The 15291-nt window shown below is 44.3% G+C and overlaps 1 protein-coding gene across 2 annotated transcripts in view; it reads left to right on the top strand.

Moving 5' to 3' along the window:
• LOC126203814 (organic cation transporter protein) overlaps window positions 1-15291 on the top strand; it is a 514638-nt gene that overhangs the window by 304050 nt on the left and 195297 nt on the right. The window contains exon 1 of one of the 2 annotated variants that reach the window (XM_049938183.1): window positions 9700-9790. The exons of the other annotated variant lie outside the window; for it this stretch is intronic. Within the exon in view, the coding sequence (XP_049794140.1) occupies window positions 9752-9790 (39 nt within the window). The 5' untranslated portion in view covers window positions 9700-9751. Of the gene's footprint in view, window positions 1-9699; window positions 9791-15291 lie in introns of those variants that run through there. 2 annotated transcript variants of the gene reach the window in all.

The following is a 15291-nucleotide window of genomic DNA, read 5'->3' as shown; positions in this document are numbered from 1 at the left end:
TGTCATCCACAAGGTCATTTATGTATATTGTGAACAGCAACGGTCCCAGAGACTCACCTGTGGCACACCTGAAATCACTCTTACTTCGGAAGACCTCTCTCCATTGAGAATGACATGCTGCGTTCTGTTATCTAGGAACTCCTCAATCCAATCACACAATTGGTCTGATAGTCCATATGCTCTTACTTTGTTCATTAAACGACTGTGGGGAACTGTATCGAACGCCTTGCGGAAGTCAAGAAACACGGCATAGTCCATATGCTCTTACTTTGTTCATTAAACGACTGTGGGGAACTGTATCGAACGCCTTGCGGAAGTCAAGAAACACGGCATCTACCTGTGAACCCGTGTCTATGGCCCTCTGAGTCTCGTGGACGAATAGCGCGAGCTGGGTTTCACACGACCGTCTTTCTCGAAACCCATGCTGATTCCTACAGAGTAGATGTCTAGTCTCCAGGAAAGTCGTTATACTTGAACATAATACGTGTTCCAAAATTCTACAACTGATCGACGTTGGAGATACAGGTCTATAGTTCTGCACATATGTTCGACGTCCCTTCTTGAAAACGGGGATGACCTGTGCCCTATTCCAATCCTTTGGAACGCTACGCTCTTCTAGAGATCTACGGTACATCGCTGCAAGAAGGGGGGGGGGGGGGGGGCGGCAAGTTCCTTCGCGTACTCTGTGTAAAATAGAACTGGTATCCCATCAGGTCCAGCGGCCTTTCCTCTTTTGAGCGATTTTAATTGTTTCTCTATCCCTCTGTCTTCTATTTCGATATCTACCATTTTGTCATCTGTGCGACAATCTAGAGAAGGAACTACAGTGCAGTCTTCCTCTGTGAAACAGCTTTGGAAAAAGACATCTAGTATTTCGGCCTTTAGTCTGTCATCCTCTGTTTCAGTACCATTTTGGTCACAGTGTGTCTGGACATTTTGTTTTGATCCACCTACCGCTTTGACATAAGACCAGAATTTCTTAGGATTTTCTGCCAAGTCAGTATATAGAACTTTACTTTCGAATTCACTGAACGCCTCTCGCATAGCCCTCCTCACACTACATTTCGCTTCGCGTAATTTTTGTTTGCCTGCTAGGCTTTGGCTATGTTTATGTTTGCTGTGAAGTTCCCTTCGCTTCCGCAGCAGTTTTCTAAGTCGGTTGTTGTACCACGGTGGCTCTTTTCCATCTCTTACGATCTTGCTTGGCACATACTCATCTAACGCATAATGTACGACGGTTTTGAACTTTGTCCACTGATCCTCAACACTATCTGTACTTGAGACAACTTTTGTGTTGAGCCAACAGGTACTCTGAAATCTGCTTTTTGTCACTTTTTCTAAACAGAAAAATCGTCCTACCCTTTTTAATATTCCTATTTACGGCTGAAATCATCGATGCCGTAACCGCTTTATGATTCCCTGTTCTGCGTTAACTTTTTCAAATAGTTCGGGTCTGTTTGTCACCAGAAGGTCTAATATGTTATCGCCACGAGTCGGTTCTCTGTTTAAGTGCTCAAGGTAGTTTTCAGATAAAGCACTTAAAAAAATTCCACTGGATTCTTTGTCCCTGCCACCCGTTATGAACGTTTGAGTCTCCCAGTCTATATCCGGCAAATTAAAATCTCCACCCAGAACTATAGCATGGTGGGGAAATCTACTCGCAATATTTTCCAAATTATCCTTCAGGTGCTCAGCCACAACAGCTGCTGAGCCGTTAACGCGCCACAGCAATGCCTCTGCGACGTGGTCACCGTCGTCGCTGGCGCCGCAGTGTACCAGTGTACACTGCACGTTATGGAAAGCCATTCCAAGTCTACAAAACATATATAGGTCTCTTCCTTTTTCAATAATGCCATCTCCCAAAATTCGCAACCTGTAACAGTATTGTCTAAAACAAATTCTTCTTCAGCCAGATTCTCTTCCATTTTCTTTTCCAGTCTTTTATTAACGATTCTTAACATAATTTGCTTTGCATCTTGAGAAGCTAAGTGACATGATTTCAGTGATTACAAAACACACAAATTTGCAAAGAACTCGGCAGCATGAGGCCACTTATCAGTATGACGTTGCAACTTCTGTGCCCTGGATTCGTCCACTGATTGGACTGGGAAAGCTGCAGTAAGGCCGATCCGGCCTGACCTGAAGGAAGCTGCCCCACAAATGTTGTAACTAGTTCTCGATATCCTGGATACTAGCACGGGTACGGAGTTGACGTCCGAGCTAGTCTCTCACGTATTCTGTTGGAGCAGGTTTTGGGGATCCAGCTGGCCACTGGATGACGTCAACCTGACGCAAACGGTTAACAGAGACAGTTGTCATGTGTGGACTGGCGTTGCCCCGTTGAAAAATGTCACCGCCGTACTGTCGCAAGAAACAGAACGCACTGCGGCACGTGATGTCCACGATGTACGGTTTTCCTGTCACAGTGCCATGAACCACTAGCAGCACCTGAAGTCATAGCCTAATGGCTGCCCGCAGCATGACGCCAGTACTATAGGCTGGCGCACGAAATGTGTTACCAATTGTTTCTTTCACAATTTACGACGCACATTAGATATCCCGCTGGGATCTGTACAGCAGTACCAGCAGAGCTTGGAAAAACAAATGACTTACGAAATGACGTGTAATTCACGATACTGCCGCTAGGAGACTAGTAAGCAGCAATGGCTGACAATGGAAGACTGACGACACAGCAACGATCGGCAATTGTGTTACTTTTTCATGAAACGAAAAGCCTTGTTGTGACTCAAGAGGCGTTTCCGAGAACAGTTTAGCACACGATGGGTCCCTTGCAAGAAGACCATCCACAGATTGTAAGATACATTTGTACAGGAAGGAACAGCATTGGAAGCGAAGCGACCTCTGCCTAAGCCTGTTTGTTCGCCGGAGAAGAAGTCCCGGGAAATCGTGTAGAAAGGCAGCAGTGCAACTGGGAATATCCAGACGCTCCGTTCAACGCATTGTTAAAAGTGACCTACATATGTACCCATACAAGATGACCTGTGCACAGAAGCTGACTGAAGAACACAAGCAGCAGACACTACTGTTTGCTCAGTGGGCGGAGGACAGGGAAGAAACTCTGAACAAAGTTTGGTTTTCAGACGAGCCGCATTTTCATTGAGACGGTGTGGTTAACAAACAAAATGTACGCTTTTAGTCCACTGAAAACCCACAAGTGCTTCACGAACGACAACATTATTCTCCGAGGATTACAGCGTGGGCAGCAATTTCCAGTCACGGCCTTGTTCGAACCTTTTTCTTTGAAGAAACTCTGAGCAGCGAGCGTTATTTGAGCATGCTTCGCAAGAGCTTCATTCCACAGCCTCTTGCTACTGCCTTGCCCTTCAACACGCAGTGGTTCATGCAAGATGGAGCAAGGCCACATACTGCAAACACTGTGTTGGAGTTTTTACACGAGCATTTAGACATGCGGATCATTTCACTCAGTGTGGTGTCACCGCCAGACCCCACACTTGCTAGGCGGTAGCCTTTAAATCGGCCACGGTCCGTTAGTATACGTCGGACCCGCGTGTCGCCACTATCAGTGATTGCAGGCCGAGCGCCTCCACACGGCAGGTCTAGTCTAGAGAGACTCCCTAGCACTCTTCCCAGTTGTACAGCCGACTTTCCTAGCGATGGTTCACTGTCTACATACGCTCTCATTTGCCGAGACGACAGTTTAGCATAGCCTTCAGCTACGTCATTTGCTACGACCTAGCAAGGCGCCATATTCAGTTACTATTGATATTGATATTGTGAATCATGTACCGTCAAGAGCGACGTTCTTCATTAATGGATTAAAGTTAAGTATCAAACTAAATACGTACGCTTTCTGAATTCTCATTCCTTGTTACGTTCCAGAGCTCACGTCAGTATAGTTCTTCCCTCCTCACGCCAGCCTGCGTGAGCTAAAACGCGTGCATTTCGGCCTCCACTCGTAACACGGTGTTGGCTCTTCTACTAACACAAAACTCAGGTTTACAGGTCGCTTTAATGACGGACAAAATTGCCCCCCCCCCAATAGTCCAAACCTCAATCCATGTGACTTTTTTCTTTGGGGGTACCTAAAGGAAAAAATTTTCCCGAAACGTCCACGTGATTTAATGGAGCTCAGAAGACTTATTTTTCAAGCTTGCAGTGAAATTACGGAAGACATGTGCCGTAGGGTAATCACTAACTCCAGTGTTCGTTTGAAGGAAGTTAGGAAACGAAATGGTGGACACATTGAGCATGTGCTGAGTTAGAACAAATCTCCACGGACGGCTGTTCATTGTAGTATATGTTCCTTTCAGATTGCTTTGACAATAAAGTTTATATTCAAAAACAAAATGGTAACACATTTGGTGCGCCACCCTGTATGACTGCTGCGCCTCTCCAAAACGGGACCTGTCTGCAGGCCGCTGCCATCCGCGCAGACGAAGGCCACCGTGGAAGTGCAGAACCGTGACTGCGGCGTCTTGATCAGCAGACCACGCTCCCCGGTCGCAATGCCACTCTAAACGCAGCCGTGTGTGTTGCGGCGCTGGCAGCCTGGTCTGTCTGACCAAACGGTGTTGGACGACACAGCACGTAGCAGGGAGCCGATTACTTGTTGTCGAATCGTAGTCGCAGACGTGAAGAGGTTACCGGGTGCTTGGTGCGTTCCTCCCTTATGATGGACAGTGTGAAGAAAACGGTTCCTGGACATTTACTATGACCGTGAATTTGTAATCAGAAAATGTTTTTCTTTAAACAGCATGAAGTAAATTAATAGTGCATAAATCCCAAGAACCCGTTCTACTTCTGGAAACTTCAAAGCAAACCTCTATATGAGAAATTTCTCAATCCTGTTAAAATTCTGATGATAAAATCCTTCGATAGTGAAAACAGTAAAACACTCTGAAGTTAATCTGATAAATAAGGACACAGTGTGCCGTAATTTTGCCTACCAGTAACAGTTAAACCCAGATAAACTTGCATCTAAACATGAATGAATGGGAATACGGCATTCCGTGGCACGTAAACAAAGATCGTGTACTTTGACAGCTGTCAGATTCAAAGCTCCCTCTAATACGCTAACTTGAACCAATGACGAATAAGTTACTTCTTTGTAATTGGTCGGTGTAAATAACTTCAATGGCGGATGCCTCAACTTACACGTCTGGCCACATTTCACAGTACCCCCCCCCCCCCCCCACACACACACACATTCTCCTGTCTAAACTAATGTATATACACATCGAAGCACACCCTTCCACAAGGCACATAAAACGCCTGCAACGACTAGTACAAATACACTGAAAAGCAAAAACAAACAAATGACGGCAATAACTACTGTTAATGGTGGGTCAACAATCACTGGAAGTGAATAGTCTTTACAATACACTACTGTACTTTTATTTACGGAGAGAAACATTAAGACATAGTCTATTACAAAGCAAAACTAAATTGTTTACAATTGTTAGTTTCTTCAAGAGAGGAACGGTTTTGAGTCTTATCTGTTCTTGGTCGGCGTGATATGGCGACGGAAGTAAAAGCAGTTTGAAGTTTCTGATACGAATCCTAAGTTCGTACGGTCGTCTCGTTTACATTAAAATATCCTCTTTCTTTTCATCCTGTTTCGGCTGGCAGTGGTAATAAGTTGCGTAGCATCCATTTGTCATAAGCCGGAACAAAGTAACTGTTTATGCACCACTTGAAGGTCGTGTTACGTAGTTCAACTGCAACTTTCACACACGTTAGTTTCGCCACTCCACATGAAGTGTTTAAATTAACTTTACATTTGCTATAATTTGCCAGTTGCGAAGTTAGACAGTCCACCTACTATTAATATTCATGGTTCACGATAAAACTGTTCCCACGAAGAGAGTGACCTACGTAGCAACACAGTTCAGTTTCCACATTGGCTGTTAGTGTTCTAACGTACGTCATATATCGAAGTCAAGAAAATGAGCAATATTACATTCACAGTTTATGTAATGCAGCTCAATTCTAAACCGACGACAATACTTTCTGTTCACGAGTGCATTGTCACTGCCACAAGCATCGTTCTGCAAAGAGCAACAGCGTTTGCGTAATACAATGTCCATTTAGAATATCTATCATAAAGACAAATTTTAAACCGGTGTAAGACATGAAAGGCCGGTACTAATATCGCCTTAAACGCACACCATTAGAGTGGACAGTACTTCTGTACGACCCCAGACGCTCAAATGGAGACTCACAGTGTCACCCCTTTCAAGTTCTGTCAGGTACTGATAAAGCTCTGTCACGCGAATATACGGCACCTGTGTCCTTCAGTGACCGCGCAGCATCTGACGCTGTTCACGCAACTTGTATACCCTACCAGGCCTGACAACAGCACTACAAACACGAACAACACTAATGCCCTTCTATGCGTCACAGATAATTGCAACTCTAATCACACTCGCCGATTGTGTGCACGTGTTCAAAGTTAAACAGTTATTAGTTACTTTCATGTTCCATGGATCATTTTGTAAGGTAAATCGTAATGATATGGAACGAGTCATTTTACGTTCACATCCCAAATTAGGTTGAACATTTCGAAGATTGCTCTGTTTTACGAAGCGGCAGTATACAGGTGTGAGTTAGTGACTCCAACTCACCACGTTTTACATTAAAATAACCGAGCGAGGTGGAGCAGTGGTTAGCACACTGCCCTCGCATTCGGGAGTACGACGGTTCAATCCAGCGTTCGGCCATCCTGATTTAGGTTTTCCGTGATTTCCCTAAATCGCTCCAGGGAAATGACGGCATGGTTCCTTTGAAAGGGCACGGCCGACTTCCTTCCCCGTCCTTCCCTAATCCCATGAGACCGATGACCTCGCTGTTTGGTCTCTTCCCCCAAACAACCCAACCCAACATTAAAATAATGGAAATTCTTCTACAGAGTACAAGGAGATGTCAAGCAGAAATTTTCTCAGTTCGTTTCGAAATTCTGCTTCCCTGCCTGTCAAACATTTGAACGACTGGGTAATTAATACATTTTTTGTAGCATTGTGCACCCTATTTTTCTCTTAAAGACACCCTTGATGTGGACTAATGAATGTCATTTTTTCCCTCTGATATTGCCATTAAAAGTATAACATTGTTGTAAATAATCCACTACAGTTGAAAAGGAACAAACTTCGTGAGGGAATAAATATACTGTGAAGAGATAGTCAGAATGCCCAACTCCTTAAACAGAAGTCTACAAGATGATCGTGGGCGAGCACCACATGTTATTGTTACAGGACGTTTTTGAGCAACGAAGACTCTCTTCCTTAAAGATGAGTTACACCAGAACGTTACTCCGTATGGCATTACTGAATGAAAATATGCAAAATATGTCAACTTATTGATTTCTCTTCCCAAGATTTGTAGGATTCGAAGAGCAAATGTGGCTTAGTTGTTGTTTTAGGAGTTTCAAAATGTGTTTTATCCAATTTAAATTCTCATCGATATGTACACCTAAAATTTCGAAGTTTACACACTATTTATTAGTTTCTCACCGTGTGTTACACTTATCACTGGTGTAGTACCCCTAGATGAGCAAAACTTCATGTCGTGTCCTTTTAAAATTGAGGGCCAGCCCACTCGCTGAAAAGCAGTCAATGATAGTTCTAAGAACTTTGTTTACCATTTCTTCTGTTTCTCTATGCTTGCTTGGATTGATTCCAACACTAATCTCATGTGCAGAAAGGACTAACACTGCTTGTTGTATATTAGGCGGAAGATTGTTTACGAATATGAGAAACAATACTGGACCTAAGATTGAGCCTTGGGGATCAACATATGTGACTCCTGCGCAGTCAGAATTATGTCCCCGGACGATATTGGTTGAGTTACTAAGTAAAAGTTTATGCATTCTTTTGGTTAGATATGACATCAGTCCCATAAAACTTCAGTTTGTCTAGTATACTTTGATTCACACACTCAAGTGCCTTACACTGATCGCAGAAAATAAGAAACGGTGATATTTTATTATTTAACGCTTGTCACTTCTGTTTAGCGAAAAAACATAAGTTTTTCGTATTAGGTGCATTGTGCTGCCACCTACTGCCAGGTACTCCATATCAGCGACCTCAGTAGTCATTAGAGATTGTGAGAGAGCAGAACGGGGCGCTCCGCGGAACTCATGGGCTTCGAACGTGGTCAGGTGATTGGGTGTCACTTCTGTCATACGTCTGAAAGCGAGATTTCCACACTCCTAAACATCCCAAGGTCCACTGTTTCCGATGTGACAGTGAAGTGGAAACGTGAAGGGAGCACAAAAGCGTACAGGCCGACCTCTTCTGTTGACTGACAGAGACCGCCGACAGTTCGAAGAGGGTCGTAATGTGTAATATGCAGACATCTATGCAGGCCATCTAACAGGAATTTCAAACTGCATCAGGATCCACGGCAGGTACTAAGACAGTTCGGCGGGAGGTGAGTAAACGTGTATTTCATGGTCGAGCGGCTGCTCATAAGCCACACATTACGCCGGTAAATGCCAAACGACGCCCAGCTTGGTGTAAGGAGCGTAAACATTGGACGATTGAACAGTGGAAAGCCGGCCGGTGTGGCCCAGCGGTTCTAGGCGCTTCAGTCTGGAATGACCTCAGATGTTAAGTCCCATAGTGCTCAGAGCCATTTTTTGAACAGTGGAAAAACGTTGCGTGGAGTGACGAATCACGGTACACAATGTGGCGATCTGATGACAGAGTGTGGGTATGGCGAATGCCCGGTTAACGTCCTCTGTCATTCTGTGTTGTGCCGACAGTAAAATTCGGAGGCGGTGGTGTTATGGTGTGGTCGTGTTTTTCGTGGAGGGGGCATGCACCCGTTGTTGTTTTGCGTGGCACTATCATAGCATAGACGTACATGATGTTTTAAGTACCTTCTTGCTTCCCACTGCTGAAGAGTAATTCGGGGATGGTGATTACATCTATCTACACGATCGATCACCTATTCATAATGCACGGCCGCCTGTGGCGGAGTGATTACACGACAATAACATCCCTGTAATGTACTGGCCTGCACATAGTCCTGACGTGAATCTTATAGAACCTCTGGGATGTTTTGGAACGCCGATTTCGTGCCAGGCCTCACCGACCGACATCGATACCTCTGCTCAGTGCAGCACTCCGTAAAGAATGGGCTGCCATTCCCCAAGAAACCTCCCAGCACATGAATGAACGTATGCCTGCGAAAGTGGAAGCTGTCATCAAGGCTAAGTGTGAGCCAACGCCATACTGAATTCCAGCATTACCAATGGAGGGCCCCACGAACTTGTAAGTCATTTTCAGCCAGGTGTCCGGATGCTTTTGATCACGTAGCGTACATTGATAGCCTATCACGTCTTCCGATTGTTTCACTTTTTTTGTCGGGCAGTGTACGTTTGTCTCATTGTCGAGTGACCCTCGTATGTCGTGTTTACAACACTGGAAGGTCTGCCTCTTCTGCCGGAGAGGCTGCAGATAGCGCCGGCGTCTCCCCTCTGCTCTGGCGGGCTACCCGGATGTGGACCAACGTCAGACGCCGGGCGCAGGTCGGGGGTCGCTCGCCGGCCGCCAGGCCCGGAGTGCCACGTGAATACGCAGCGCCACGCGCCGCGAGACGCAAGACACTCCCGCGGTCTCGGCCAATGGCGTGGCGCCCCGCTCCCTCCCCTCCACCGCCCCCACACCACACAGGCTCGTGGCTGCGTAGCGGCTGTCAGTCGCGTCCCGAGCGCCGAAGTGTTCGCCACGCGATCAGCTGCAGCGGCCGCCGAGCCTGCGAACGAACGATGTTTTGGGGCACCTGTCTACGATGGATCAGAGACAAGGCGAGTGTGTCCCTTTGTCTGTTGTGCGCGTACAGCGTGCGGGGCTCGAACATCGATTGTTCAGAGACGCCGTACGTGTGCCAGTATCGGACGATAACGTAGCCATCAAATCGTGGGGAGTACCCAACAGAGATGTCACCACAACTACTGGTGAAAGGGCTGACTGAGATCTATTGGGGGAAACGCTCCACGGATCTCTTACGGCACAAAACTGTAATGAGGTTGCTTCGTGAGCGTACATTTTGTTTACACGGGCTACTTTCTGCGGCTGTTCTACAAATATTTTGATTTTCTTCCAATATCCGTCAGTGTCGCTATTAATAACCATTTCTTTGTGGTGAGCAGTTAGGACCATAACGTCAATTTTCAAGCGATGGACGTAAGTGTGTCGTACGGTTCACACCAGTTCACATGTGAGTAACCAAATATTCATTATTCCTCACCATAAATATTTGTTTGTAAGCAAAATTCCTTTCTTATACTGGAATATCGATGTTTATTATCTGTTACAAAAGGTTTTCGCTTTTTATGTGGCGAAATCCGCCTGTGATAATGAATATCTGTATTGAGGCATGTAAAGCGTGTTCGTTTACGGAAAATTTAATTTTCACGTCTGACAAAAATCAGTTGTCAGAGCACGTTAAATTCACAACTGCAAAGCGAGAAGTATATATGTCCTTGTCACTTTGTTGAGCGCTTCTTGAAGAATATAGTGGTAGATGATTACAAATTTTGTTTCTTCTTTTGACACACGTATTTGTCGCTAAAGAAATCACACACACTGCAAGGATCATCATTAAAGAAAAGTCGAAAGACAAGTTTCGGATGAAATTTGTCTTACACGATGTTTTGTTCCGTGGTGTTTACTTTAGTTCTTGAAGGATATTCCTTTCACGAAGACACTTACTGGAGATCCATTCGGTATGGCGAAGGTTCAAATCCCTTAAAGCGAATGCCGAGATGGCACGTGGCCGCTTTTCGTCATCTTTCCCCAGTCCGAGATGAGCTCATTGTCTGTTCATCTCGTCGTCGACGGACGTTAGATCCTAATCTTCCCTCCCTTTTCATGCCTGTTAACAAGCCATATCGTCGTCTTCCTACGCTTCTTTTAACGTCTATTTTTCCTTCAACAGTTTTTGTTTATGATGTGTCAATCGCAGTTCGCTTTCCTCTGTCTTGTATACTTAGTGTTGGTTTCTTTACTCTAAAACTTCGTTTTTCGTATGTTTATGTGGCTTTCTCCTTTCTTCTCGTTGTGGAGAAGAGATTTCAAAGCTTTCCAAGTATTTCTCTTCCTTCCTCATTATTATCCAAGTTTTTTAGAGACGTAGATTACCACACTCCAAATAAAGGATTTTTCAGATCTTTTTCTCGATCAATTCCTTGATATCAGCTATCCTCGTATTTTTATGAATGCTTCCTCCTCCCCCCCCCCTTTTTTTTTATGGAGCTTCCATATGCGTCAAGCATGGTTAGTAAGTATGTGAAGGAGTTGACTTGTTCAAATTTTTTAATCCTGCAGTGTTCTATATACTGTGCTGGGTATCGTTGCTGTTTACATTACTGCAATATGACTACCTGGATAAAACTGTTTCGAATCTAGACATGTCTCTCTGAATCTTTCCATTCTCTGAAATTTCCCTTCTGGCAAACTTCAGATTGCGAGCCCCAACAACACACATCTACATCAGTGCTGCACAAGCCACCCTGCGGTCTCTGGCGGAGGGTAGTTCTGGTACCAGCATCTGATCCGCTCTTCCCTGTTCCATTCGCGAATAGCGCCTGGGAAGAGTTGTTCTCGGTAAACCTCCGTGTCAGTTCTGATTTCTCGGATTTTCTCGTTGTGGTCATTTCCAGAGAAGCATCTGGCAGGTAGTAATATGTTGTCAGACTCCTCTCGGAATTTCGACAGTAAACGTCTCCACGATGCACAGCGCCTCTCTTGCAAGGTTTGACACCGCAGTTTGCTGAGCAACTGCGTAATGCTCTAGCGCCAACTGAACCATCCCGTGACGAAACGCGCGGCTATTCCGTGGATTTGTCTATACCTTGTATTAAGGCAACATGGTAAGTCTCCCAGACTGACGAGTAGTACTGAGTAATCGATCGAGTTACATTTCCTTAAGATTCTTCTTGTCATTCTCAGCCTGGCAACTGCTTTTCGCATTATTTTGTTTTATGTGGCCGTTCTACTTAAGGTCGCTCCGGACAATTACTCCTAGGTATTTTACGGTAGGTACTGTTTCCAGGAATTTGTCACCAATACTGTTGTAGTGGATTTCTTTTCTTATGTATGCGCAAAATTATAAATTTCTTTTCGTTCAGGGTCAACTGCCACAGCCTGTAACATTCATCACTTCTCTGTAGGTCATTCTGAAAACGTATTCTGTCTTCCGGCGTTGCTACTGTCTTACGAACAACCGCGTCATTTGCGAACACAGACGCTCTCTACTAGATCATTCATATATGTTGTAAATAGTAATGGTCCTATCAGACTTCCTTGGTCTGCTCCCGAAATTACCTTTGGATTTGTCAGCGTTGTTTCGTTAGGGGCGACGTGTTCAGTTCTCTCTCCAAAGCAGTGCTGAGTGCGGTCACGAATCGTGCCTGGTACACAGTAACCGCCTACGTTTTTTCACTGAACGACTGAGCGTAATTGTACCAAATGCCTTCCTGATATGAAGCGACTCACCATCAACTTGGAACTGTCCGCCATTTCCTGACAATGTTCTTTTTTGTAACAGATTACGTTCCCGTTTGTGTTGGCGTTTGAGTTATCGGCCGTTTTAGTGGCCAACGCGCGGGCTGTCGATCGTGTTTTACTTCTTAACCCGTCGTAGCAATATGGCGGAAGACATTTAATTTTTAGTTCTGGACGTCCGTTTCTCTGTGACGTACTTCATAGACCTTTCTCGACGTCCCTCTTTTTAGATGTCTTACGTTCCGTCGATTGGGATTGACATGTAATCCTTTTTAACTCCTCTCTTTGTCTTCGTGTTAGCAGTTTTGATGTGAGCGCGTACGACCATAGTTGTTTTTGCGCCCTAAAACAAAAACCATCAACTTCGGCGCCGCTCTCTACGCCCGTCTAATTACCGTGGACGAACAGAGAGAACTGAGTTTCGCAAGATCCGTTTTCGGAACACATGTTGACTTCTCTAGAGTAGATTTTTCTTTCCTCCAAAACCGTCATAGCCCGTGAGCGTAAACCGTATTCCGAGAAACTGCCAGTGCGGCGCTTGACCTATCCCAAGGCTCTGCGCTAGCTACAGACAAACGGTATGAATTGTCGGACTTGTTCTGCTCTTCTTACAGGCGTCAAATCAATCATTATACATTCAGTTCCTCTCATTGTAGTCAGTGTCGGAAACTGCAAGTAAAATTTTACTGTGCAAAATTTATTCAATCCGGAAGGGGAGCAAATAATGGCCCAGTTCATTGTTGATCCCAGATACACTGGAGAAGTAACTCATTTGCGAAAACAGTTCTTTGTTCGTTTCGCTGCTGGGAAAAATATTACTTCATTAAAAATGTACAGTTACGATTGTGTGTGTGTGTGTTTTCTGAGGCGTAAGGTCGATCACTTGTTCGCCTTCTTTCTCGGAGTGGTCACCTACAGAACTGGGAAAAAAAGGTCAGACGCGTGCAAAGCTGGCACCAGACGTCAGTGTAAATGAGACAGCAAAGCTGCCATTGCGTTCTACATTGTCGGCCGAGGACAGGTAACAATTACGACAGCCAAATACTGGGGATATCTTCTACCGGAACTAGAACGTGCCCAGCTAGAGACAGAGGATGGTAGCTAGCACCTTCCCCTCCCTCCAACTAAAAAATAAATAAATAAAACTTTGCTAATCGAACTTAAATCCTACCCTATACACAGAGGCTTACCAATTCAGTGTCTGTCTGCGGAAAACAGGACATGTAATAGAGATTGACTAGTTTATCCATAGCAGTTCACTGCTGTTCCATTTGCAACGGAAAATTCAACTTCCGTCTATAACCTGAGACAGGTTATATAAAGGGCCATGTAATCTATGCAATATTTTTCTTCTACATATTTAAAACTACTGTATTTATAGCAAAGTTGAAACTGTCAATATCTAATTCAGGTTTTATACGAAAATTTTTGATTTTTAACGTGAAACAGAGGGATGGTGCAATAAAAACACAAAAACATCAGATTTATCAAAAATCACAGGAAAATGCAATTTTCTCAAAAAAGGAAAAATTAAAAACTGCAAAACAAAAACGTATAGAACATAGTTTCAGTGCCTCGTGGAGCTTATATAAAATCTGTTGTTCATAAAAAACTTCAGCACTTATCAACAATAACAGGAAATTTTTGCCTTTATCATGAAGAACCTTCTACTGAGTACAAAAACAACAACAAGAATAAGAATAGATGAATTTTTTGTTTGTGGTTGTAAACTATACTTGAATGAAATGTAATTGCTTTGGTTGCATAGGAGCATAGAAGTTGCACGATCAACTAATTTTTATTACTTATAAAATGCAGTTTATATATTACAAGGATTTAGAATAAACAATGGACTAACACTGAACGATGTGCGGTTCTGTGAAGAAACAAACAAAAATAGACACAAGTCGTCCGCTCCTAGTTCCTCTCTCTATTCTATTTCTTTCACTACCAATACTACAGGTAATCCTCCCATTTACTATGTCATTTGTATATCGTATCAAAACTACTAAACCAAAGTTTTGGTAGAGCGCAACTCTACTACTACTACTACTACTACTACTACTACTACTACTACTACTACCACTACCCTTGCATCCCCTTAACTGTCTTAATTTGCAGTACAGTTTCTTCAGATGTTACAGATAAACTTTCGCTTCCCTTGTTTTATCCCTGCTGACTTCAGAGTTTCAAAGAGTATATTGCACTCAACATTGTGAAAAGCTTACAAGATAGAATGATACTAATTCCACCAACGTATATTTCGCGTAGGGACCGCGAAGACAGAGAAATTAGGACTCGCAAGGAAGCATATAGACAGTCGTTTTTCCCTCTGTCTATTTGCAAGTGGAACAGGAAAAGAAATGGTACAAGGTAACCTCCGCCATGCACCATATGGGGGTTGCGGAGGACGTATGTAGATGTAGAAGTAAATAATAAATTTTCTGTACTTCTGTAGTAGTTAGCACAGGTTGCAACAGTCACTAGTCAATAAACATGACGAGATGGTAAATAAATCTGTTTCACTACAGAGAAACGCTACAGGATGTTGGACACAAGCAGAAAGAGTGCGACAGACAGCGTTCCTCTGTTGCTAGGGCAACGGCGGCGTTCGCCCGACTTTGCGCTGCATCACTGCTCGCTCGCGTCTTGGACTTTGTTCTTTGATCAGCCCCGTTTTAAGGGACGGCCAAAGTCCTCAAAGCGCACGCAGAAACGGCTGGCGGAGTGTCGTTCGGAGCCGTCAGCCTGGAGGCACCTGTCGCGGGCGCGGGCGCGTTTTCTGTTTTTCGTTTCGTTT

The sequence above is a fragment of the Schistocerca nitens genome, chromosome 9 (assembly GCF_023898315.1).
Source record: "Schistocerca nitens isolate TAMUIC-IGC-003100 chromosome 9, iqSchNite1.1, whole genome shotgun sequence".
In the NCBI taxonomy this organism is placed as follows: domain Eukaryota; kingdom Metazoa; phylum Arthropoda; class Insecta; order Orthoptera; family Acrididae; genus Schistocerca; species Schistocerca nitens.
This window is presented reverse-complemented; position numbering and strand designations above follow the sequence as displayed.